Raw genomic sequence first — 27,313 nt, 5'->3', positions numbered from 1 at the left:
TATAAATATATATATTTCTAAATTATAAATGTCATCTTATTTTATTTGAAATGTACATAATATAATATATACTATTATTAAAATGTAGGAACCTACCGATATGTTTAATATTATTTTCAGTCAATCTATGTAATAACTAATATTAAGAACATAACTTGAACAAAATATGCAATATATATTTATAAATATTTATGGAATAAAATTTATTCAAAAAACTAATATATAGTTTTTAAAAATAATTCAATATAATTTAGTAATATACACAATATACCAGCTGCTATTGATCTACTATACATGAGCCCTTTGATGGACCCATTTATCAATTTAATTACTTAAATGCGGTTATTGTAACATATGCGTGTAATAGTTTAGTAAAACTAAATATCTTTATTCATGATACATACAAATTGCAATTTCAAAATCATTAAAAAGTCAAAATCATTTTGAAATTAAAACTTTTTTTTAATAATATTTAAAAAATTATAAAATATTATTTAATATAACACTTTTATTTCAGTTTATCGACACAAATTATTCAACGAAAGCGCATTTAAAGTCTATTATATAGTTTTATTGTTTGAATATAAAACAAATATAGTCAAGCATAAAATAATTAACAGTATTAAAACTGATTTACTTTGAAATTTAACTAAAAATTAAACTACAAAATTAGATATTTAATAAAAATAAAAAACTGTTTAGATGTGCCTATATAATAGATAAAATAGGTAATACGTATAATAGATCATAATATGATAACATATTCACTGATATTATGTTTGTTCAATAATACAATTTTTATAATAATAATCATTGATCAAAAAAAAAAAAAAAAAATGATAATAAAAATGCTCCAGTATAACTTTATTAGATACTGGTTGAAATAACATACCAAAGAGGTAGACAATTAAAATAAAAATGTCTTCACGATGTCTGTTTTACATTTGAATGTCGGTCGATTAAACGTGACATGCAAATTAAACAGAGCTGACTGTACCAGAACCAAAAATGCAAATCGAGTTATTTCCTGCATAGTTATCACAGTGTTTTGGTGCTTCAGAATTGAAGGCAGGGCGATTTTAGAGTGAAGAAGAAGTGCGAGGGGTGAATTTGTAATTGTGTTGGGACTAGGGTTTTATCCCCGTAAGGAAGGAGAGGTGAAAAAAGTCCCGGGCATCATTGAACGATGGCGACGATGATGACCCGGCAATGAAAAATGATTCGCAGGGGCTATACAGACAACATAGAAAGGGAAAGATACAAAGGTCGGTAGATGTCTGACAGGTGAACCTTTTTCAGGACTTTTGGGGTAATAATTGCTTAATTTAAAAACGTCAGTCACCATGATGAAAAATAACCCAATGACAAACAAGACACCACTACTGTTGTATTAGTAGATATTCTTTAGAACACTTCTTAATTCGTCTTACAATTTTTTTTCTCCTTTCAACAATATTTAAGTACAATATATTAGATATATAATAAATATTTTATAAATTAAAAATAGATAAAAAAGAGTTTAATTGTAAATTAAAAAATTAGATTGACAATTATTTTACTAGCATTTTTTTTTTTTTTTTATTAAACTCTATAATAATAATAAATACAACAATATTTTAAAAACGTAGCCTAACTTCTAATATTTATTTAATGGATAGGTACGTAAATCATATAAAACAAATAGGTAATTCATTAAAACATAAATGATTAAATTCATCTATTCGTTTTGGTTGTATAGATTATTTTAACTGTAAAGTTATAAAATTATTAGAAATATATTATTGAAATAAGTTTATCTTATACTCTTAGTTTATCTTTAACTATTATTTTGATTAATCTGGAGACATTTTATTAGTTAGGCTGTTGCCTAAATATAAAAATAATAAATTATCTCCATTTTATTGAAATATTAGTGAATTATAATAGGGATTAAGGAATAAACTTAATAAATAATAACTTAATAACATTAAGCTATACTTAAATAATAGTAATTTTAACCAAGTTGCATAAAAAGGTTTAATTTAAATGATTCTTTATTAACAAAAAACAAGAATGGGAATAAAAATTTCAAAATATAATGAAAAATGAGAAATTATTATAAATAGTTATTACGGATAATATTATATTATTACAATATATATTTAAATCGAATATAATAATGCAAAACACGAGATTTTCGGGTACCATCAAACCATCAAATCATAATCTATAATTTAAAATATAAATAGTTTATGCACTGATTAAATTCATTGTCTGTATCAAAATATATTAACTTGTTTATGCCAAGTTTTTTTTTTTTTTTTAATTCACGTCTAAGGATGGAATCTATATAGCAAGAAGTAAGGAAACACGTTTTTCAAACACCTGCAGTACAAGTCAAAGATAATTAATCAGAATTTTGAATACCGTAGTCTATATATGATATCATCTCTATAAGTGAAGGTTCGCGGACCTCATTTGTGTGAGTTTCAATTCCCATCACACTGATCCGGGAACCACTGTTATTGGCATCGTTATGGAAATCTGACGGATAAAATATCAAACGGGTTTGCAGAGAGAGAAATATAAGAGCGAGGGGAACACGTTTGGTCCGAGTCAATTATTGACCAGCGTGGATATAATATTACACCATGCGAGACCATCAGCATCAACAACGGCATTTCGTAACCAACCAAATAGTATATACATACATAGTGATCCGATAGTTAGGTAATAAAATAATACAACCTCCAATGGCACAGGAATGGCCGGTCGGTCGTGCACACATAGTTTCCGCTTCATTATTGGCGAGCTCGAACCACTCTTCATTATTGTTATTATAATACACCTGATGATGGTCTGGTTTTTAATTAAAAAATAATAATAAAAATAGCGAAATAAATTGAAACCACTGGGTATAATAACGAGATACAAGAGAGGTAGAGCCCCTTCAGGAACGATAGGAATTCCAACCTGTGTATGATATTGTTGCAGAAGAATGCCGGTAAAATGTCAACGCATACAAGGGTTACCATACAATATATTGGACGCAAGAAACTTGAATGAAAAAATTCCTACCTGTATTTACTGTTTACCGATGCAAACGGTGATGGAAAGGGAGGAATGGAAAAATGTTTTTCGTAGTTTTACTTTTTTATTTCAAACATCATAGTATATGTATACATAATATGTACCTAGATAGTTTACCTACCTCAGTCCTTATTTATTTATAAGTTATAACTGTACATATTTTTAATTCAAACTCAAAAAACATAAAATTACATTTTGACAATTATCAGAAAAACTGGTTATCTTTAATATTAGTAATTGATTCAATTCCATTATTTTGATAACTATTATAATATAACACATAAGTATAATTTAAATTAAAATGTAACCCTCGATAAACTTTCAAATCCCAATCTAATTATGGTACTTGATATTGTATTAATCTTTAAACCTAAAATCAACCATGTCTTTTTTGGCTAAAATATTTATATCTAGGTACGCTAGTTCATCACTGCAGCTGATACAAGTTTCAATCCCAATAATTATTATTATTGTTGTTGTTTCAATTAAATTTAAAAGTATCATAGAAACTATCTCATATCGATATCACCACTACGAATTTACTACCTACTGTGTTTAGGTAATTCGGTTTCAGACTTTGGAGTTTTCAAAAAGGATATATTTTTTTAACATTATTATTTTTTTTTTTTTTTCATTAACACTAAGTGTATGCGACTCGCCGTTTCCACGTATTAATATGTTCGTATTTAATGCGGACGTACGCGATATAGTACGCATAATACAATAGCGATACCTGATGATAAGCGATAGGATTATTATTATTATTATTATAAGCAGAAACACACTCGTGTTATTGGTGCGGTCGCAACTCTTCGGAATCGTATCGCCGTGATCGGGAGGGAAAAAAATAATAATAATAATAAATAAATAGATACGAGGGCTGCGGCGGCGGCGGCGGCGTGAGAGCGTGCGAGTTTCGCGCGACCGCCGTGCTCCGAGTTCGTGACGATGCGACTGCTAAACGAATTAACAAGTATAACACTATATCGGACAAGTTTGCCGCACCGCCGGTGCTATAGTTTCCCACCGCCGCCGCCGCTGACACCAACAACAGCGGCGGCGGCGGCGGTTGACCCGTCCACCACCCTCTTGCGCCCCACCATCAAACTCGCTACCCATCCGACCCATCGCACACCCACCCGACCCACGATACAGCACCACCGCGTCCATCTCGGCCGTCCGCCCGTACCGCCGCCGTTGCCATGGTCACCGATACTGTTGTACACATCAATATTCTTTCCTGCCGCCGCCGCCGAACGGAGCTTCGCCGCTGCCGCCGCCAACGACGACGACGACGACGACGACGACGCCACGCCGCGGGCCCACTCCCTCTTCACCGCCGTTGTCCACCGTCCACCGTCAGACCGTCACGCCAACAACACGCCGCGCCGACACCGGCGTCCCTTCTTTTACTGACTCCGGAATAATGCATAAATTAGTGTAGCGACCAAGACCGGGACAAGCGCGCGCGCGCTCCCGTCGAGCCTTTATCTATATTTATGTATACACAATTTTCACAAAAATCTACCATTCAAAAAAAAAAAAAATTGCGCTAATTCGTATTATATTCACACCGCTTTTAACTTTTTACCGCTATTTTTTCTCCCGACAAACAACGCGCGCGAGATGGCACTGCACAGCGCTTGAGACGTAGTCAAGTGTAATTAAAACGCGAGTTTATTATTTAGCTCCTGATGCGATTATTTGAGTACGCCAATTTCACTGCACGTCTGCACTTGGAAAAGTTAATTTTTTTTTTTTTTTTTTTTTTAATAGCACTTTATACCTATGCATTATGTCATATAGACGATTTGTCGATAGAAGGTATAGCTCGCCAAAGGGCCCATTTACTCCAACGAACACTGCACATATGCACCGCGATACACGAGTTATACGGCCGCGACTTAATTCATACAACTATATAATACGCGTGTACGTATTATACACCATTAGTTCGCGTATATACCTATACGAAAGTTTCAGAGTAATTATTTAACTTCTGATTTAATTTTGAGTTAACGGAGAGGAAATATCGCGACATTAATAATGCTTATCGGGTAATTCTATTATACACACTATACACACGTGCGCCTAGCCATTACAAATACACGTATATACATATATATATAATAACACGGCTACGCTACGATTCCGAGTCGATGTTTATTGATTCAATCGCATTCTACTATAATATAATTATATGGACACCGCAAATATTGGATATCATAATAATGTTAATAAAACCGAATGTCTGAATGGAAAAGTTATTATATATTATTAGCCGCGGCTAGTATAATAACACGGTATTCAAACATAAAACCACATATCAATAATTGTGTTATTGATATCTTTTTATTCCACTAATTGCATTATTATTTACATCATAGATAGACGATTGAACAACGGTTAGTATGTTACATAATATAATAATATGCGTGTATAATATTATTATTATACTCAAAATGTATTTTGATTATATTGATGCAGAGACCGTAGAGTTCACTGCGCAATACAAAAATTTGAATAATAAAAGAAAAACAAATAGTGGGTAATTTACATAAACAAAACAACAGATCTTTTGAAAAGTAACACAAGTATTGTTCATAATTATTATGTCATGCTCATACTGTGTAACACAAAAATTGTGTGTTTACTAGGAAATGTTTCAATGAAAAATGAGGGTAGGTACCTAATAATTTATTTCCACATTTTATCTAAAATGTTTATGTGCCGACAGTTTTTGTGATTACTATAGAGTATAGGTCATACATAACAATGAATGAGTAGATATTTGGATGTACCTACTAAAAAATAATGTTGATGACAACTTATTAGGTACTACAAATAGTTTATTAAAGTAAAAAAAGAAAATGTTTAGAAGTTAATTTTAACCTATTAATAATATTATTAAATGGATATGATATACTAAAGGCCAAAGGGTATAGAATAGAAGGATCATATAGGATTATGATATATATGCTGTTACAGTCAAACTTTTGGTTAATCTCTATAATTCTGCTGCAGAGTTGATTCAAAAAAAAATAATCTACGGTTTATGATGCATACTGAAATTGAATATCTATATAGGTACACAAAACACATTATACGACTATCAATATAATTCAGTTTTTAAATTTTTAAATTCAAGGTAACGATATTTCATTTTTTAACAATCGTAGAATATAATAGACTAACATTTGTATTTTTTTATTTTATTCACTAGGTACTTATTACTTAGGAATTTTTTTGATTTTCAGATTTAAACAAAACAATATTCATAATTATTCCTATGATTTATTATTACGTACCTATACCTACACCTAACTAATTAATACACAATAATTTACAATAGGTAATAATTATTATTCCTGATATCACCCATTAGTGTTACTCCGCCGATTCGTAGGTTTTACATAAAAGTGTATCAACCTTTAATGACATCTAGAAACTATGTACTATTTTGCAGTTGCGGATTCTTAGTCTATTAAGAATTAAAGTATTGTTTTTTTATTGTAATAATTAATTAAAAATATCACAGACAACTGATATATATATACATATGTATACACAGTTATCCCCAAATTTAAATTCTATAATATAATGTTATTATTTAATTTGTATAATATCTTACATTTATAAATTAGTAATAAATATAATTCAATTTCCACTTTTAAATTTGTAACTTTGTATAAATAATATAACAAAATTAATAACCTACAAAAAATAATCTATACTACTTTAAAATCTCGACATCGCTTGAAAATATGTTATAAGTAATCAGATATACTTCGCATGTGGAAAATTCGATACAAGCTGTTTATAGTAACATTAAAATTATTAGTTTTCGACTTCTGTGGGAAAAAGTTCAATTATCATAAAAAAAAAAAACCAAAATGGAAATAAAATAATAATAATTACCTAATAATTAAAATATATAATTACTATTTGTAAGGAAACATATTTTAAAAATCAATATCTATTAAAAATGTAAAACTAAAAAAAAAAAAAAATGTTTTAGTTATTAGGAACCTATTGAAATAAAAATAATAAAATTACAAAATTATGTTGATTTGCGCAATTAATTTTGAAGATAAAATACGAATATCGAATAACTGTAAGACATATAAACAATCATAACATACATTGTATGAATTGATATAGAGTATAGACTAAATAAAATAACAAAATAACATGAAAACCCAATTATAAAAACAAATCATTCAACTATAGGTGTAACGTTTTTAACTATTTATTTAGTAAATTTATATAGTCATATTATTCAATTAAAAAAAAAACTCCCTAATAATACTAAATAATATAGAACAGTGTTAAAATTAGATTACTACCTATGGTAAGTCCCCTTGTAGCCGTGGCAACAGATTAACAATCTTTGAAAACTTTTACTGGTGCGAAGAACAAAATTAATGAAAGTGCAAACTCGTGTTTTCACATAAAATGTCTTTACCAGTTTTTGTATATATTTTAAATTTGTTTAATATTTTAATGTTTACGAACGTTATATTTATAAAAGTATTTATACTATGAAAAACAAAATTATAGAATTTCTTATGATTGAAATTAGTTATATTTAAAATATTCATAAATTAAAGTAATAGGTATAACAAACAAGAAAGTTGTGAAATATTTAGATGCTCTACAGTCTACATATTAAATTGTATAGTTGATAAGTGTTTCGTACTTAAATTAAAAACGATTAGTCTATAGTAGCTACAAAAAAAAAAGGAATTCTACTGCAGCATATAGTACCTAAGTATTTATGTAAAATTTTGAACTCAAAGTTTTTATTAAAAAAATATTTCAGTATTTTTTATTTTATTTTTATTATTTTAAGAACAATTTCTGAGGAACTTTCCTTTAATTTTACAAGCTTTTTTATTCGCAAAAAGAAATTTTATCGTAAGTAATATACCTACGTCGAAAAATAAAATTAAAAATAGTCAAACATTTATAATGTCTAAATTAATAAATAGCATAAATATTTTTAAAAATTGATTATGGCTTAAATAATACTAGAATAAATATTTAATGGAAATTTTAAGTTCTAGTACTTAGTCAAAGAAAAAATCAAATGATCTTATTGAAAATTAGTTTTTTATAATAATGCTCATTTTTGCAATTATTTTTGGTTTTTAAGATCATTCTGAAAATTTGAAAAGTCCCTTTTGGTTTTGTCTATTCTAGAGTACAGACTAGATCTAATTTGATAGTAGAATCCTTCCTTAAACTTAGAGAATTACATTTTTCTAGTATAGTGTCTTAAAAAAAAAATACCCGTATAATAAAACCAACTCATACATAGCTCTATTCAAGATCTAAAAAAAAATGTATTATACTTTTTACTAGAGTATAAATACTTATGAAGGAATAAATATTATGGGGTTAATAGAAATAAACCATAGTTTATAGTTGGAATTAAATAATTTTATTAAATTGATTATAAAAATAAAGCAACATTTTTTTAATTATTTTGATGTTAACCTGGTCAAAACAATGTTTCCAAAACAGAACTTCGAGAATAGTACCTATACAAACAAGACTACAAATTTAGCAAGAAGTCTTAGGCGTTTAACCTTATACTTACTCTAATCCGGTTTAGAATTAAGTTTAAAGGCCCTAAGGGTGTTAAAACATAGTATATAATGTTATACACTTTTTAAATATACCATTCAACGTACATTAAATGAATCAGTCAGGATTTAGATTATTTATTAACTGTACAATTTATGATTTAATAAGTAATTTTTAATTGCAGGCTTAAAAATATTTATTAAACCTATTAATTATTAATTCACATTTGTATTACAAGAGTTTTGTTTTTGTAGCTATGAAACTTTTTGACTTTTTCCACGGTTATAATCATATTTCAAAACCACATATTGAAAGACTCATGACAAAACTATAGATAATAATTTGAACAAAATAAACTGAAAAAATACAGACAATGGAAGTAAAAAGTATAAATGACATTACTTTTACTTTGAAGTTCAAAAATACTGTCAAAGTTTTTAAATAAAAATTGTTTGTTTTAAAATTTCAGAAGAAACATTAATTAAACTAACGTATTTATGTAGCTAATACACAGTTAAGTGTTAATATACCCTTTGAAATTCAAATAAAAGCGAAAAATGGACCGTTCAATATAAATAAATACGTTATTTTTCACTAGTCATGTACAAAATTAAGTTGAAATAAAAAGCATTAGTCGTTAAAAATTGCCGAATAATTAAGTGCTCAGTTTTTTTCTCATTTAGCCTTAGCTAATGATTCCTCTTTTTGTGGTCGATTCAAAAGATAGATTAATGATATGCGCCGGCAGCGTCAGGGGAAAAAAATTGGACAAATTACTCGAAAAGGTTTGGAATGGTAAAAAGAGGGAAAAGAATAACTCACAAGGGCAGAGAGAAAAAAGATACACCTCACTCTATCACTAAGTTCGATTGTATTATATATTTGAGAAGAAGGCGAATAAATCAACGTCCCGCGAATGGTGCTGAATAAGTTCTATTTTAAGGAGACCAATGCGAAGAAAGTAAAGGAAACTCATCTTTTTCTTTCCGAAACGTTGCAAGAAATAAATTTCACTTTAAAAAGAAAAACAGAGACCGTACGAATCCGAAAGGGTTGGTACCGAGGGAATTAACAAGAAGTATATTTATATAATATATATGCATAAAAAACGTTTACAATACCAATTTAAGACTAATATTTTTGCATGCTACACAACTTAAACGAGATAGGTGTTAAATTAACTACTTCTATATTTTTGCCATGAAAAAAAAGATATCGTATACGATTTTGCCCATAAACATTTGTTTATAATAATCGACTACCAAACAATAGTATAATGGTTCATACATATTTATCACCTCTGTACGCATATATAGAGATATCCCCTGGTGTGGTTTATGGATGTAGGTACCTTTTGCTATAATACTCTACTCATTCTTACATAACTTTAAATACAATTGCATTATTGTGGTTCTCACCCCTGCATCACTACATCATGATTGTGTAGTTTGCATAACGAGTTTCTAGATACCCTCATAAGTAAAACATTTTCGCTGTTTGGCCAATGTTTGTTATAATTGTGTACATACTTACATATAATAATATTTTCAATGATCTTTTGTAAATTAATACATAGTCAAACAGTAAAGGAAAAAATTTATTACCGCTATTACTATATATATATTTATAAAATAGAAACATCTTAATGTAAATATAGAAAATATATTATAATTTGTTTCAGAGAAAATATAGGTACAGTTTATTTTAAAACATAGACAACATTTTTTAATTTAATTAGTTTGATGTTATGAGTATCATATTATAAGAATAGGTTAATCTAAACGTAGTACGAGGAAATTTTATTACTGTAACGAAGTTTATTACTAATAGTATACCTTATAAAAATATTACAAGATATCAAAATAATACAATTTATTACATGGATATTTTATTTGATTTATTAAAGTATTATACCTACATATAAAATAAGTTTCGATAAATAATTATCAAATTTGATAAAAATAGATTAAATTTAAATTAAATTAAAAAGTTATTTCAATTTAATAAAATAAAATGATGATGAGATTAAAATATAAATATAATATTTAATATTATTATCTGCATTATTCGACATGAATTCACGCCGGTTGTACTGAAATTTGAACTTTCAACAGGTCATTGAAAGATTATCTGCATTTGTTAAAACACTTAGTGTGGTTAGATTAATAGGATTGTTGATTATGTCACCGATTTTATTTTTTTTTCAAGTATAATGCCTCAAAGGTTTTGTTAATTTAATTTAAATGGAACACGCGTAAATGAATTAATATACCATTTACATTACAAACGTACACATAACTACACCATTCAAAGGTTTAAAAATAAGTAAATATAAATAAATCGTTTCTCGTCACTTTTATAGTTCCGTGAACTTCTATAAACTGTTGTTATATCATAGGGGTACATAAAAAAATAGTAAAAATAAAATAATACGTAAGTATGCCTATGTTAAAATATACATTTTAATATTTATGTATTATATGTACCTATTATTAATATTTGTTTTTTTTTTTTTTTAAATAATTTTAATAATTTATTGTACACCCTTCTCCGCAAGCCAGAAGGGCTATACTCATTTTAAAGAAACTGTAATTTGTTACGACCAAGACTTTTTCTCTCTCTAATTCCACATTAACATAATTGTAATACGTTTTTAAAGCAAGTACCCTCTCTCACTTTTTCATTCCCTTCTTTCTCGTTCTTTAGACGAATTTGCGTTTAAACTTTATTAGCTGGAATTTCGGAATTGTTTACTTGGAAGTCCTTCGAAAGGAACAATTTAAATAAAAGCACTCGTAAAATGTAAATAGTTAACAATGGTATAGAGTAAAACATTTATTTGTAGTTTTAAATATTTTTCAACCATTAAAATATAACGTAGGTATAAAAGCATAGTTTACAAATATAATTTTACTAAACTATTATTAGATATATGCATGTACTGTCTTAAATTGTACTTAAAATTTAGAAAACAATTAAAAAAAGCGAATGCCAGGTGTAATACAAAACGTGGCTTCAAATTTTTATCAATATTATTTTTTAATTAAATTTGTAATCAAGCAATTAAACAAGTAATATCATAAGTACAATAAAAATAAAAGTTGTACATAACATTAAGTGCTTATACAAACGATTAACTTCGTAAATGTAAGAATATGTTTTGGATTTGAAAATACAAATTCATTAAAAACATTTTAAATAACTTAATTCTGTATTTAATAGGATTTTTAATTAAAAACAATATAAAAGTACACCACTAATTTATTTGGGTTTAATAAAATTTAGTTTAATAAAAAAATTAAGTCATTTTATTTAATGGAACGTAAGTTATATAACTACATTAAAGTGCATAGAAAAGATAAATAATAAAATGCAATTGTGTAAAAAGCAAACATTTTTTTTGTAGAAACATTTGTCGATATTTCGTTATTTTTAATATCAGGTGGTCAATAATTAAATTATTTTAAGAATTTAGATCATACTGTAGTAACAATATTATAATAATAATCGTAATAATTATTTTTTTTATACGCTTATATGTACATATAATATTATACATAAATAAAATTATCTTTATCACCATATTATAATAGATGTAAATACATATAGTAGCTATACAGTATTATAAGAGCACATTATTTTTTTAATCAAACTAATATTGTTCAGTAGGTATAGTAGGTACGCCAACTATTATTGCGAGCCAACTAATAAAAATAATATTGAATAACTATTAATGAGTAAATACATATTTCAGTATAATGTGTTTTTAAGTAAACTAAGTCAAACTAATTTAAATGTAATAAAACATATTATATCTACTTAAAGAATGATTTTGAGCGAAATTGATTAAATATCTATGCAAAATAATTAGTTTTTATAGGTAATTGTTCTAAATATATAGTTATCATATGGTTAACATAATTTGTAATATACAAATCACAGAAAAAAAACATATTTCATCCATCGAAAATAAAACTTTGTATGGATTATTAAATCAACAGCAGCTATAGTCTTTGGTTTAAGCACAAATGATAACAGTTGATAAATATATCTTTACTATAAAAAAGCAGCATAAATGATGCTTTTATGCCTACATTATTATACATAGCTGTATATGAATCTATACATATATACTCGTACATAATATATATGGACATAATAAGAATTACTATTACTTATTTAAGTTTATAAATGTTTCCTGTAAAATATTATTGATCTTTTCCGGAGCAAAATGACAAAAAAACATAAGGCCACTCGGATCACACAAAAATACATTTACACACACGCACATTATACGCACGTTTTTACGCTCGTAACGGCGGCAGTCTGACCCTTTGTATGAAAATTAATTTTTAGTCTACTCCACGCACCGTCCGCTCAACCGTATACCACAAAAGAGAAAGATCGGTGCCGGTGCATCGCTGCAGCTTTATGTAATAATACAGTAGGGTGATTTTTGGGGATTAATAAACACTACTATACATACAGTGGACAGTAGCTCGGCGAACGACTTTTTGTTCCAAAATACGTTTCATAATTCAAACAATACAATATTATATATTATATATACATTATATACACATACACCCATGCAAACCAGTCAAATCCAAACATTATTAAAATATAATGTAGTGTGTGTTGTGTGTTGGAGTTTGCGGTGTAAAAGTACCCGGAGGCAGTTGTACGTTTAATTTGGCGAGTGAACGCTCACTGGTTCTTCGCCAAGGCCCCTGAAGGCAAACGCAGTTTAATTAGGTTCCGGGGACGATCGTCCGATTGAAAGAGGAAGAGAGAGAGAGTAAAAGTGGGAGAAAGTGTGTGTGTGTGAAAGAGATGGAAGAGAGACACAGTGAGAGGGACCGAGAGAAAAAGGATAAAAGAGAGACGGCACCACCAAATCGTCGTCTCCGTGGACGATTGTGTTTGCATTTCATTTCAAACGACAAGATACCTAACGGCTTTAGAATATATATATATACATATGAAAGTTAACGTATATTTTATTTATATAGTTTTACAAAACAGTTAATAAATGTTAGGTAATGTATAACAATGTACCTACGTCCTACACTTATCTTCTAAATAACTGCATAAAAAAAGTATATGTACGACAGATACCGTAGTTTTCAAAGATCCGCAATAAGTTAGTTTAACTTCCAACATGTGAATAAAATATTGTTCTGTAAGAAATTATACTTCGCAATAATTAAGTAATTTAAAAATCAAACCCTAACTATAAAATACAGCTGGGAAATAGTAAGACTAGAAAAAACTAACATGGAAGACAGCCAATACAATTTAATTACACATACACGATAACCGAGACGATGTCAATAACGATTGTTATGACGTAGATACATATTACATTCATAATGTTTCAGTAAGATGTGTCTTTAAACAATTACCTATGTATATTACATACATTATGTACCATCGAAAAATAAATATAAAAAAATTGAATAAGATAAAAAATTTCAATGTATTGCATAATTTTCATCTAATACCATAAAATATATTTAATACTTGTTTGATTAATTATTGAGAGAACCAAATATAAAAAAATACACAAATAAAATAAAACACAATAGCTACTCCGATAAAGTTACTTCATAAAAAAATTACAATTTATTATTACAAGCAAGTACAACTTACATAATATTTTATAGGTACAATTAATTTTAAATATTAATATAAATTAAATTCTTCAAAGACAAATGTGATACTGAACGTACCATATTAATTGTTTTTTTACTTTTTTTTTGATTATTTTGAGTTAATAATCGGTTTGGACTTGTTCCAAATAAATTATTTAAGAAAAAATTTAATGTAAGTAAAAAAATAAAGTATGTAAATAGAATATAGATATATACCTATGTATACACTAACTGTACTATAGAAATCGTAACACGCGTTCCGTACAACCAATGTAAAAAAAAAATAGGTTATAACTTATAACACATATTAACGCTTATCGTCCAATTTCTGAGTATAGGATCAAGTGTACAGAGAAAAAGAGTGAATAACTGGACAGTAAATGATCGATATGGATAACGGGATCTATATAAAACTTTCAAAAACAAAAACGTTTGCATGTGCAAACGTAACGCGAACAAAATTTGTATAAAAAAAAAAAGTAAGCCTTTATGGGTTAGTCGGGCAATTAGTAACGACACTTAACAACATTAAAAAAAAAAAAAAAATGGACGTTCGTGACTTTTGGCACTTTGGCAACATATAACTGGCCCAACACTAGCGCTTACAATATTACACAACGTGCAAGGAAATCGCGTGGCTGATGATCGTGTTTTTCACAAGCTTTAGCGACTACTATATCAGTAGATCAATAATATTTTTTCATTAAAAATATAAAAATAAATATGTTATACGTATACATTATAATATTCGAGTTCTGTCTGTGAATTTAAACGTCTAATAAAGATTGCAAGAGAAAAACGGTATTTTTTTACTTAAAAAGACTCATTCAGACATTTTGATAAATGAGGTTTGTTTCACTTCTCGTCAACCGTCGTCATAACTCTAGAAATCGTCTTCACCAAAGGCTCACTTTTTTCACCCCTATATACACATAGGGACAACCCGTCAGTAATGAAATTTTCACTACCTTCTCCACGGTCACTACAAGAGGAAAATGAAATCGAAAGGAATTTGCATAATCCTCGACACATTTTACCAGTCACAAAAAAATTAAATATATATAAAACAAAAAATAAAAAATGTTTTAATTTCTGACAGTGGAACATTTAAATTAGATCTAAGAGAGTATATAAAGGTGATTTATAAATATAACTATCTGATATAATTTTAATACTGAAGAATAAATCATGGATGTTATGCATAAAAATATAAAATATTATGAAAATATCCATAAATATTATATTTATATTCATAGAAACTACCTATGTTAAGTATCATTGTTATACTTTTAGATTTTTAAGATATTAAAATATGTACATTGAATACTATTTATAAATAATAAGTACTAATCGTGTGACATGTACAACAAATAAGTATAAAATCAGAAAAAAAATATTACCTAAGTAGCTAGGTATATTAATAGGTAGATATATTACTGAATGCATTATTACTATCAAAATCATTTATCTAAGTTTTATCAACGCTTAAAGTACATAATATTATGTACCTACTATCTAATATTATATTTTAAAAACAATTAATATTTGTAGCATACATAAATATAATATAAATTTAGGTCCATGTATTATTATTACTATAATAAACATAGAATATTGAAAGTACCTAATCAGAAGTTATACATTGATTTGGTATCTAATATTGTATATTATATACAGTTATAAATAAACACTGTATTTAAATAAGTAAAAAGTTCTTGAAAAAAAATTATTGTTACCGATACCATAAGTAGTATAAACTATAAAGTATAACTGTATCGTGTATATTTATCCTTTCTTTATATTTTATCAAAGTTATTTGTTCATTTTTCACTATAATCATGTATTTCAATATTCACTTTAATAAGGACTAAGAAGGCCAATAAAACGAACAAAATGCCTGAGTAAAGATGGACATTTTTTTTAATACCTTAATTTATGATCAGATTTCTTTAGGGCCTCGTAGTAAATCACTAGTTTATTGCACGATCGGAGAACACATCAATATATACGAGTATACAAATTTTAAAGTATATTTTCTAAGGGTTATTTCATCATCGTCAATACGTTAATAAAAACTAACAACTAATAGTTTTTTCTCCATAAATAACGATCAAGAATTGACCAATTTAACAATAAAACTGTTGCATCAAAACAGACTACCATCACACATAACAATATAATATTTTATACAAATTGCTTGGGAATTAATGAACATTATATTATGACTCACCGTATATCCTCTGGACTGCAACAGTTATGAGTAGCCCAAACACCGGTAACACGACCATTGTGATTCAATTATCTGCACACTATAAAAAAAAATGTACAACATTATTACTAGTCAAATTTAAGTTTCAAGGAAATAACTAAATATTTCTTATTTTATCAAAAAATAATTAAGTGCCTATTCCATACTTTAAAGTAGGTATATTTATATTTTATATACCACCTAATAGTATAAAAATATCTTCAATAAATTATTTTATCAAATAGTTTATTAAATTATCAGATTCAGATATAAAATCAATATTATACAATCAAACTAAATTATATAAGCACTTATATAATAAACACACATAATATAGTGTAACTTTAATGCTTCTATATGTTATAAGAAAATTATAAATTATTAAATATAACAACCAAAATAAGTAGCAATAGTAGCAAAATTATTAAAACTTCGAAGAATGTAATCATTAGTATCAAAACATTTGTAGCCTATGGCTACACCGCAGTAAAGTATATTTTCAGTATTTTTCATTTCACCTGTTACAAACCTCCCCTGCGCGTCCTCGGGCATTATGTTTTCCATCAGATTTAGCCAACAGCGTTTCATTTAACCCGAAAATACATTACATCCCTCTGCATTGTATTACTCTTTATAAATCTATTTTTATGTGGACTCATTTTACGGATGGTTTTTTACCTTCATATTTCATGCAGACCTAATGTACATATAAATACTATGCAAACATAAAAAAATAAAATAGGTACCTACGTATTAAAACAAAAATAATACCACGAGCTCTTCAGAGTAAACTAACATTCATTTAAAGTTTATTCAGAGCGGGAAGGGAAATAAAAACCGATTCAAATGTTTCATATAATATAATATATACCTACTTGTTATAGGTACTTAAAGTATATTATAAATAATAAATATATAATATTGAACTATTTCCTCTTTTAATTTATATATTAGATTTTTATTAAATAGCTAGTATTTTATTTTTCAAACTGAATAAATTTAAAGCCAATCTTTAAGTATTTTAAAGCTGTTGTCAAAACCAAAACATTACATTATCTCGTTTGTTTCGAAATAGAAATCTGTCGGTTATAATAACAATGACCCTTTTACAATCTATGTACGTCTGATCTGATGAGAATCGCAAGGCTAAGGCCATCACTTACTCAAGTGCCATTACCATTTCCACCTAATCTAACGAACCCCATCTCCCTCGTCAGTGAACCTCTTACTACAGCCGTCTTCAAAGAGCCCAATCATAATAATCAATTAAGTTATATTAGTGATGTCGTTCTAGTATGGTATATAAACTATATAAAGCTTATACATTTAAACTGAGCCTTACAAGTACAGACTATATAGTACGTTTATTTTGAATAAGGTATATAAGCACAATAAAAACATAATGTTAATAAGGCATGAAATATAATGGAAATGAGAAAATTTAAAAATATAATTAAATAGTTAGTATTTTAGTTTTTTTAAATGTTTTTCAAAGCAATTAAATATTACGCGTTAATAATTATTTGAAATTGTATTTACTTCTCAGCTCAAATACATAAAATCGAGCATAAAATATAGAAAAAAGTCAGAATAATTAATATTCTATACGTAAAATATATTGGGTACATTCATAATAAATAACTATAATTTGAATACGAAACAAAATGTGAAATTACCACTTATTAAGGATAACAATCCTAAAATTGTTTTAAACAAATGTAAAAACATCTTCTTCGAACTATGTATAGGTAGCCTACTTAGTCAATAATAATACTATTAGTAATAAATAGTAATAAATGTACTAAACAAAAAATAAAATACATTTAGTATTTTTTTTTTTTTTTTTTAACTTATGAATTATACCTAATATTGAGGATTTAAACTCAATAAAGTATAGCAAAATAACTTGTCCAAATCACATGCAGAAAAAAATAATATACCATATTAGAATACGGCAATAGTAAAGTAAAATAAAATTAATGTATGTATACAATATTAAAATATAATATAGAATATAATATTGTAAATAATAAAAAAACAAATAACCTTAAAAGTTATAAGTACACATTAGTGAAAATATTTTTAAATAGAAAAATTATATTTTTGTATTGCATAAATGCAATGAACACTATTTAAAATAAAACTGTACAATATTATAATATAAGCATTACATTTTATTTAACTAAGATAAATATCATAATAAATTTAGGAAAAATAAGGAAAAATTCTAAAATTCTAGATATTACTACCCGTAATACTATAGATATACCCTAGATATAATATGTACATTGTGCATAGGCACAAGCAGATAATTTAGTACCTAGCAGACTAAATTTTAAATTACAGTGAAACTTCCGAGGAAACTTATATTCAACGAAATTTTCTGTTTAACGAATTATTTTTGAAGAACCATGGCCTTTTTTTAATTATATGTTAACTCTAACAAATTCATTACAATATCAATTGGTTTTGTTACAATGTTACCTGTAAGACTACGTTTTATGGAAGTTTTGCTGTATTATTATTACAAGATAATTAATATTATGCGATAAATAAAAAGCTAACAATAAAGTTAATTATATTTAACATCAGAAAATAGATAAACAGTAAAAAAATCATGCACCAATTGTTTTCAAATAAAAATAAGCCAGATATTTAAATCGTAAATCAGACAAAGAAAAAAAACTTTTAAAGCATTATTTTAGTTAAGTTATAACTCAATTTAAAGACTTAACTCAAAATACATTTTTTCATTAGTTGAACAACTTTTTATAAATCAAATTTGTTAACTTTTGTTAATTATTTAATTTAATTAAATTAAGGTTTTTATATCGAAATGCCTACATATCATATCTGATTACTTTCACTAATATCTACACGAATGAGGAATAATATACTTGTATAATATAATTAACGTTGAAATATTTTAACTAAAAATTGAAATTAATAACATGAAACTTTGTAGATAAAAAATTTATTGAGGCAATAAAATGTATTTTTTCGAGCCATTTGTTTGTTCCTTAAACATCGTAAGTGTAGGTAAATTATATACTATAAAACGAATCTTAAGCCTTACTAACTATGCCTTCACTTTAGTGAAGCTTTAATTAAATAAAAAAAATTGATTTTAAATATATTCAAATACGAAGTAACTATATACTTATATGAAACGTGGTCCTACGTCAGTTGTTAAATTAATAGTTGTCTATCGTAATTTATTACGAAAATGCAAAGCAGAATTATTTTATGTGGGGAAAATCAAGAAGGTATATATTATATAATAATAGATAAAAACCAAATATTCGCATTATTTTAAAAATAATGTTAGAAACATATTATTTTAACTTTTTGTTCAGCTATTATACTATATGTAAATCGAATTATAATTTTTTCTGTAAGACATAATAGGACTGGCACCTAATTGATTTTTAATATATATATATATATATATTTTTTTTTTAATCTAATCAACAACAATTAGTTTAACGGACGTAAGATTGGCTTCAAACTTAAAATACAAAGATAGATTATAGTTTTATTAAGACTCAAAAAATAGTAAGAAATTGGAGATTTTAAAATTATTTACTAATTATATTATACTTTCAAAAAAAAGTTTTTTAACACCAAGTTTCTTTTTTTTTTAATGTAAGCTTTACGTTGAAAAAGTAAAGAAAGCACGTGGCCAAGAAATACAACAGAACATCGAGTCTAATTGGCCTTTGTTGTTGGCACGCGCTATAGTTAGTTAGCGGTTCTTCACCTAATAGATCACGAAGGATAAAAAAAGAAAGGGAGAAAAATGAGTCTAATTGAAAACACTCGGTTTGTTTGTATTAAGTATATACCATGAACGAGGCTAACTCGCCCTCTCTCATCAGTGTTACGCTGGAATACTCAGTGTTAATATTGAAGAGTACTTACAATTTTGTCGTATTGTATAGTCTTTTTTTTATACGTACATTTTCTTATAAGAAATAGAAATCACGACAATAAACTAAGTCATTAAAAAAAGGGTGAAAGACTTGAAATGGTCTAATGTTGAGTTGATGTACTTTTCGTGAGCAGAAGTGACGGCCCATCAAGAGGAAACCCCCCATTTACAGTCACATGTATACAAACATCATAAACGAACCACCCATCTAAAATCGCAGCATTATAAGCAAGATTAAACGTGTAAGAAAAGAATAAGCTACACACATTCAATTTTTTTTTTTTTTTTAATAAAAATAATTTTTTTATTAACAAAAACCAATTATTTGTTTATATTACTCAATTTATTACTTTTAAATATTGATTAACCATTTAATACCTAAATAATAAGTAAAAAACAATAAAATTTTAACTTAGTTATAACTTGTAAGCTATAATTTATAAATTATACATAACATCATATTACACACAGTTTCATTTTCCAAAACAAACATAATTTAAATTGTTTTAGTCTGGTAAGTTATCATAAGATTTCAGCATATAATTTATTTTATTTTATTGGTACCTAAGTCAAGTATATAGGTAGATACATCATGCTTTTTACTAATCGTTTTTTTGGATCTAAAATAAATAGAATGTTTTCAAAAAAAAACTAAACAAATTATATTGTTTCAATAAATTTTCATATACCTAACATTATTATACCTAACGTTAAGTACCTATAACATTAGAAGTGGAATTAGAAGTAATAGTAAATTTAAAAAATAAAACAAAAATAAGTTATTTTTTCTATGAAAAAGTTGTATTAAATTTATGTAATATATTATTTGCTCCAATTGTTAACAACTACCCTAAATTATATACACCTACATTATACAACTCTGTATTCAAATTTAATATATAAGCTTACTGCTTACAATCGTGTTAAATTATAGTACCTACCTATTTGGGGAGCATACTACTTTCGTCCGAAATTATTATCAGTAGGCGAGTAGTGTCCCGCAAAAAAAAGATTCAAAAAGGGTCATAGCCTATTTGTGTCCTGGTATACATTTTTTATAACCTAATTGCGTCCCGAGAATATTGATATAATCGATACCAATATGTTAATAAAAAAAAAACACATTGATATTTATTTCATTTTAATTTATAATATAAAAGTCTCATAACATCATATTGTCATCATTTCATTCATATCAACGTACGAAATTCATGGTTGTCATACATTAATAATAGTCATTAATTCAATTCAAATATGGTATAGGTAATATAATTTAAAATAATAAAAAAAATTATACTTTTTACATTTTTCATAATGTGGTAATAATAGTTATTAGTTCAATTCAAATATGGTATTAATTTAAATGAAACGTTTATTTTACAATTTAATGGGGAAATTTTGTTTTTTAACTTTCAATTTGTTTTTTTATAGAATTCTAATTTTAAATTCTTTTAATTGCTTATTAATACTATACATGATAAGAATATATCATAATGTACCGAATTATAATGATAAACCACGATTGCTATAGATAAATTGTATCTACAAACTGAACTTTCCTCACCCCACAAATAGTGAGGTTTATTATACATTAATTTAAGAACATCGATTTTAGTAACACGATAGTATCGATTTTATTAGATAATTTCGATAATAATTATACAGCCGACTTACATCCCCAAAACAGGACGTAAGTTACCGGTCAAATTTACTACCTGAAAAATATATTAACCTTTTTGGGGGATACAAGTAACATGCAGCCCCTATTTATTACTCATGAATACAATTGTAGAGCTTATCAGATTTTCATCTCTATGTTCATCTTAATCTAATAAGAAATTACCTCATAAAAATAATTTATGGTGTATCTATAGGTACCAATTGTATTTTCATTTACTACTTACTTATAATTTTGACAAAAAAAACATTGTCATGCTTATAATATTATTATATCAAATTATACGTATTATGATGTTCATATGACATTTTGCAAAGATAATTTATTTACCTAATATTTTATTGTCAAAATCTGAATTTTCGTGATACATAAAAATTGATACTAATATAAATGGCTATAATAAATTACTTATGTATTTGAATAAATATTTTGTTAAAATTCAAAATAATAAATCAATTAATGGGGATTTTTTAAGGAATTTTGTATTGAATTCAAATATATTGGCTTAAATTAATACAGATAGATATTATATAAAATTTGAGTTTTACAAATTTTCCGGAAAATTTTCATTTACCTATAAAAACATATTTTATTAATTGCGGGTTTGGTAAATCACTTATTTTTTTTATAAAACAATCCACAGCCATATTGTGTACAGTTTACCTATATGGGTAACTTTACATGCTACTTCAATAGCCACATTATATACTTTTCATTACATTTATCTTTGAGATCTTGTCGATTGGCATTTCTAGGTACCTACAGTAGGTAGTTATTGTACGCATATTATAGGAGTATAGATGATACTACTAGGTACTATCTACTACTTGACAATGCAGACATAGTGAATCCCATTGTTAAAAAAAATAAGTAAAAATAATTGTGTCTTGTTAGTTGACTTATTATTATGGCCGCCATCGAATCCCATTTATGTAGTATATTAAATTCAGATTGGTTTTTAATATCCATACCGCATACCGCTATTGACTTTGTAATATCTATTCTCACGGAGGAACTACAGCACTGCAACAGGTTGCCCGGTGATCAAGCGAAACCAGTTTAATTGTCCTTGGCCTCTTGTATCCCATGCGCGTATAATATACAGATATACAGCACACATAATATTATTTATAATATATACAATATACGTATACCTTTTGATGATATATATTATTATATATAATATACCTAAGAATGAAGTTATTTTGTATTCAATACGAGCAGCTTCGGTTCCACATGTAACGCGCGCACACGACCAGTACGATATAATATACACATTAATGAGGACATAATTTTTGGGTAGAAAAAAAAAGTAATACCAGTGGTGAACCGAAGGGGGTTTCCATAACCGCATGGGTGGTCCTATCAGATAAATTGTCATCAAACCCTCGGAATGTAGTTTACAACAGGCTTCCTGCACTAATGATCTCGAGGATCCACTAATTCCCTGGGCTATCTTCATAGCAAATAGAGTGGTTCCTACCATCATATCCGTAAACTGTCAGCAAGTTTGATTTTATCTTTGTATATTATAGTTACGTGATTATATGTTTTAGGTAAAAAGACAGAAATCTTATCTGATGAGACAAAACATATATCAATTGTTGAAACCAAAAATAATGACCAATAAAAAGAAACATAATGTCATAATGGGTATTATTTTTCAAAAGAATAAACGTATTAATTTAAACAGTAAGTACCTATCTTCATTGTAAACATATGTTTGGATTAGGAAAAGGTAAGTCATTATGCAATAATTTAACAGTTAACAAATTTATTTAGACAAATATTTTGAAATCAAATACCTATTTATATGGTAGAAAAAAGTAAGAAATTAGAAAATCAATAACCTTAATAACGAAAAACAATTTTTTAATAACTAGCACTTTTCTACAAAATTAACAAAAAGCATTTTATTATAAAATATAAAAACATATTAATAAAATTATATTCAAATGTTCAAATATCATTCAGTTTTTTGTGTGTATAAAGTAGTACTATCCGTTTGTCTAAATTTAATTTCCTATGAAAATGTAAACAAAGAGTGAACGCAGCTACTGTAGTACTGTGATTAATAATAAAGCTTCAAACACTACAATTATGGTCGAACACTAAAGCTAAAGGTACTATGATGACCCTAAGGCTTAATGCTATCATAAAGATATATCTTTGCATGAAAGGTATATAATTTAATATTGTAATGACCAAGTATACCTACATACTGATCTTAGATTAGAAAATATGTTAGTAAGTGCTAGATATATATTTATTTTAAAGAAAGATAAAGGTAAAATATCAATTGCAAAGCCCTTAATCTAATTTTATAATTGTATTTATAGGTAAATATATAAAGAATACAACAAAATTAGCTAATAAGTAATAACATTTTGTTAAGTATAACCTCGAGCATAACAATTAAAATAAGGATTAAAATAAATTGTACAGGAATTGTGTTTATATAGGTAGTACTGATTAGTATGGTGGGTACCTTGTATACCATATATTTGTATTTACACTTTGAATGAAAACTTATTTTCTTAGTAAGAAAGATTATATTAAGTTGTGATTAAAATTATTTTGAACCTAATGAATTATTTTTAAATTAAATACCTACATGACTAAAATGATAAATTACTTAGATTATTTAGGGAAATATTAAGGTTGTAACTTTAAAACAAATAAATTAGATGGCATTTTATATTTAAAAAATACTAAATGGCTGAAAAATAATGTTAAATTGTATTGTTCTTGCAGTACCATCTTAAAAAAAGTTATGAATAAAATACCTTAATATTATAATAAGTAACCAACATAGCCAAGAAAATATCTACTAAAATTAGTGTTTAAATTTAAATCTTATGTATGTTATTAAGACTTCTATACCTAGGTACGACTCGAGGTAAAACTATAACTTAAATTGCATAGGTAGATAGTTGGTTTATAAGATTTACTCTATAGACAGCTGATACCTATTGTCTAGAAAAATGTATGATTAATGATTATTTATAATAAAATAAAATGAGTGAATTTGGATAGTCAGGTGCACTTATTGATAGTATTTGCTACATAAGTGACAATTAATTACATACTAAAAAACTCCTTACTTTGGTATTATATTAAATTGAAAGTATTTAATTACCTAACCACTATATTTTAGAAATACTCAATTTTATATGAGTAAGCTAAGAGCGAGGTTTAGTGTAAATAAGTTTGGTAAATAATATTAAATAGGTATGTACTTAAGTACATGGCTAGATACATTACATTATTAAAAATGTAAGGAAGTTCCTCGGAAGTACCAACTTAAAATAGGTAATCTCTTAGAACTCTGGTTGCAAACTAAGTGCATAGTGGTATAGCTATATTTTATATTTTTATTTAAATTATGAATACCTAACAGCATTTCAATATCATTAAAAATATGAACACATAGACATGTGAGTATAAGTAAGTAGGTATTTCTTTAATATTTCATAAATTTGTGCCCACCTACTCAAAATGATAGATAATTGTAGGGGTTATTAATTAAATATAATTATTCCATAATCAATTAGTAAACAAACTTTTTACACACATATGCTACATGAATGGATGTATTTCCACAGTTAAAAATTGCTTCCATATAAATATTATTATATAAATAAGTAGTATCAACTAAGTTCTACAATACTATCTAATGAATCAATATCTAGGCATATTACAATAAATAGCTTTACTTGTAGATAAATAAATATAGATGAAGACAATTTATATATTTAGATAGGTATAAGCAACAGAAGTTTAACAATGGCTAATCTGCTTGCATTATGATGGTACAATTTTTTCTTTCTAAGTAGTAAGTAGGTTAATCTATTTCAACATTTATGACAATCAACAAAAATATCTAGATACCAAACAATATATCAATTCAATAGTTCATTGACAAACAAGCTTACAAATAAAATAATACCTATTTATATGTGTATTTTCAAACGGTCAAAAGTAACAAAATAACTGTACAATTTATGCTCTAGTATCCAAGTGTATCTGCCTGTACCTAGGTACAAAATTTACTCTGAACTGTATTATTATTATTAGTATACTCATAAGCTCAAATTAAAATTAAATATAGGTAAATTGATGTTGATATATGTACCTAATCTAAACTTTTATAACCAAATATACTCTAATATGAAATACTTGGTCATAATGACATACATAAGAGTGTTCCAAAAAGTAGTGGTAGGTATGGTGAATGGGATAATTGAGTACGAGTTAAATGAAACTTGTAGGTACCATTTTCTTAAAACTAGATGATTTGCATGTTGCATCCCAATAGTTTTTTTTTATTACTAGGTGAATACGCATCACTACTCGCTAAATAACACTGAGCCTAACTCTATTAGATAGTTTAGGACGAACAACAATGCCACATCACCAGTTGTTATTGTTTCTAACAACATCATAATTTTACGCTGTAACCATGATTTATTATCATTGAAATAAGAAGTAGTATAGTAGTAATAATATGTACAATCAATGGTAGTAATTACTATTAAAATTATAGTAGATACAGTAAGGCAGTGAGTTGTAACTAGCAATATCAACAATATGGCTACCTTATCACTGACTGATAATAGACTTGGATAGGAGCCACTAAGTCGCACAATACAAATTAGTTATTTACATTTAAAGTAAAATTACCTACATAATAAGCAACAGATATATCATAATTTATGGAGTTCAATATCTAGGTGATATTATAGGATGGGTAATCATTTCAAGTTTTTAATTAAACTAATTCGAATGTGGATTCAATCACGACTTATATTGCTGGAATATGTAAACAAAATGTTATGATTCTACAATAGAAACATTGAGTAGGGAACCAATTTTATTGCAAAACATCATATTTTTTCAACCATGATAACAAACAAAAAGCACAATATCAAACATACCTATATAATATAATATTAGTACATTAGACCAGGTATTGGTCAGACTCGAGTAATGCTGGTATTAACCAGCGGATACATTTTCTATAGGTTATGACGTTTGAAACATAAAATCGGAATCGTATAAAAATCACTGCTTTAAATGATTACAATAATCGAAGATGACGTGTTTTCTCCTCACGGTTAAACAGGTGGGAAAGGATCTGGTTC

General features: G+C 26.8%; 1 protein-coding gene across 2 annotated transcripts in view; it reads right to left on the bottom strand.

Moving 5' to 3' along the window:
* The window catches only part of LOC114119884 (uncharacterized), a 141,108-nt gene that overhangs the window by 100,909 nt on the left and 12,886 nt on the right, over nt 1-27,313 (bottom strand). For both annotated transcript variants that reach the window (XM_027981610.2, XM_027981609.2), the window contains exon 2: nt 16,543-16,621. In XM_027981610.2, coding sequence (XP_027837411.1) covers nt 16,543-16,600 — 58 coding nt within the window. In that variant the 5' untranslated portion in view covers nt 16,601-16,621. The remainder of the gene's footprint in view (nt 1-16,542; nt 16,622-27,313) is intronic.

The sequence above is a fragment of the Aphis gossypii genome, chromosome 3 (assembly GCF_020184175.1).
Source record: "Aphis gossypii isolate Hap1 chromosome 3, ASM2018417v2, whole genome shotgun sequence".
Lineage (NCBI taxonomy): Eukaryota > Metazoa > Arthropoda > Insecta > Hemiptera > Aphididae > Aphis > Aphis gossypii.
The sequence above is the reverse complement of the archived record's forward strand: the minus strand, read 5'-3'. Positions and strand labels throughout refer to the sequence as shown.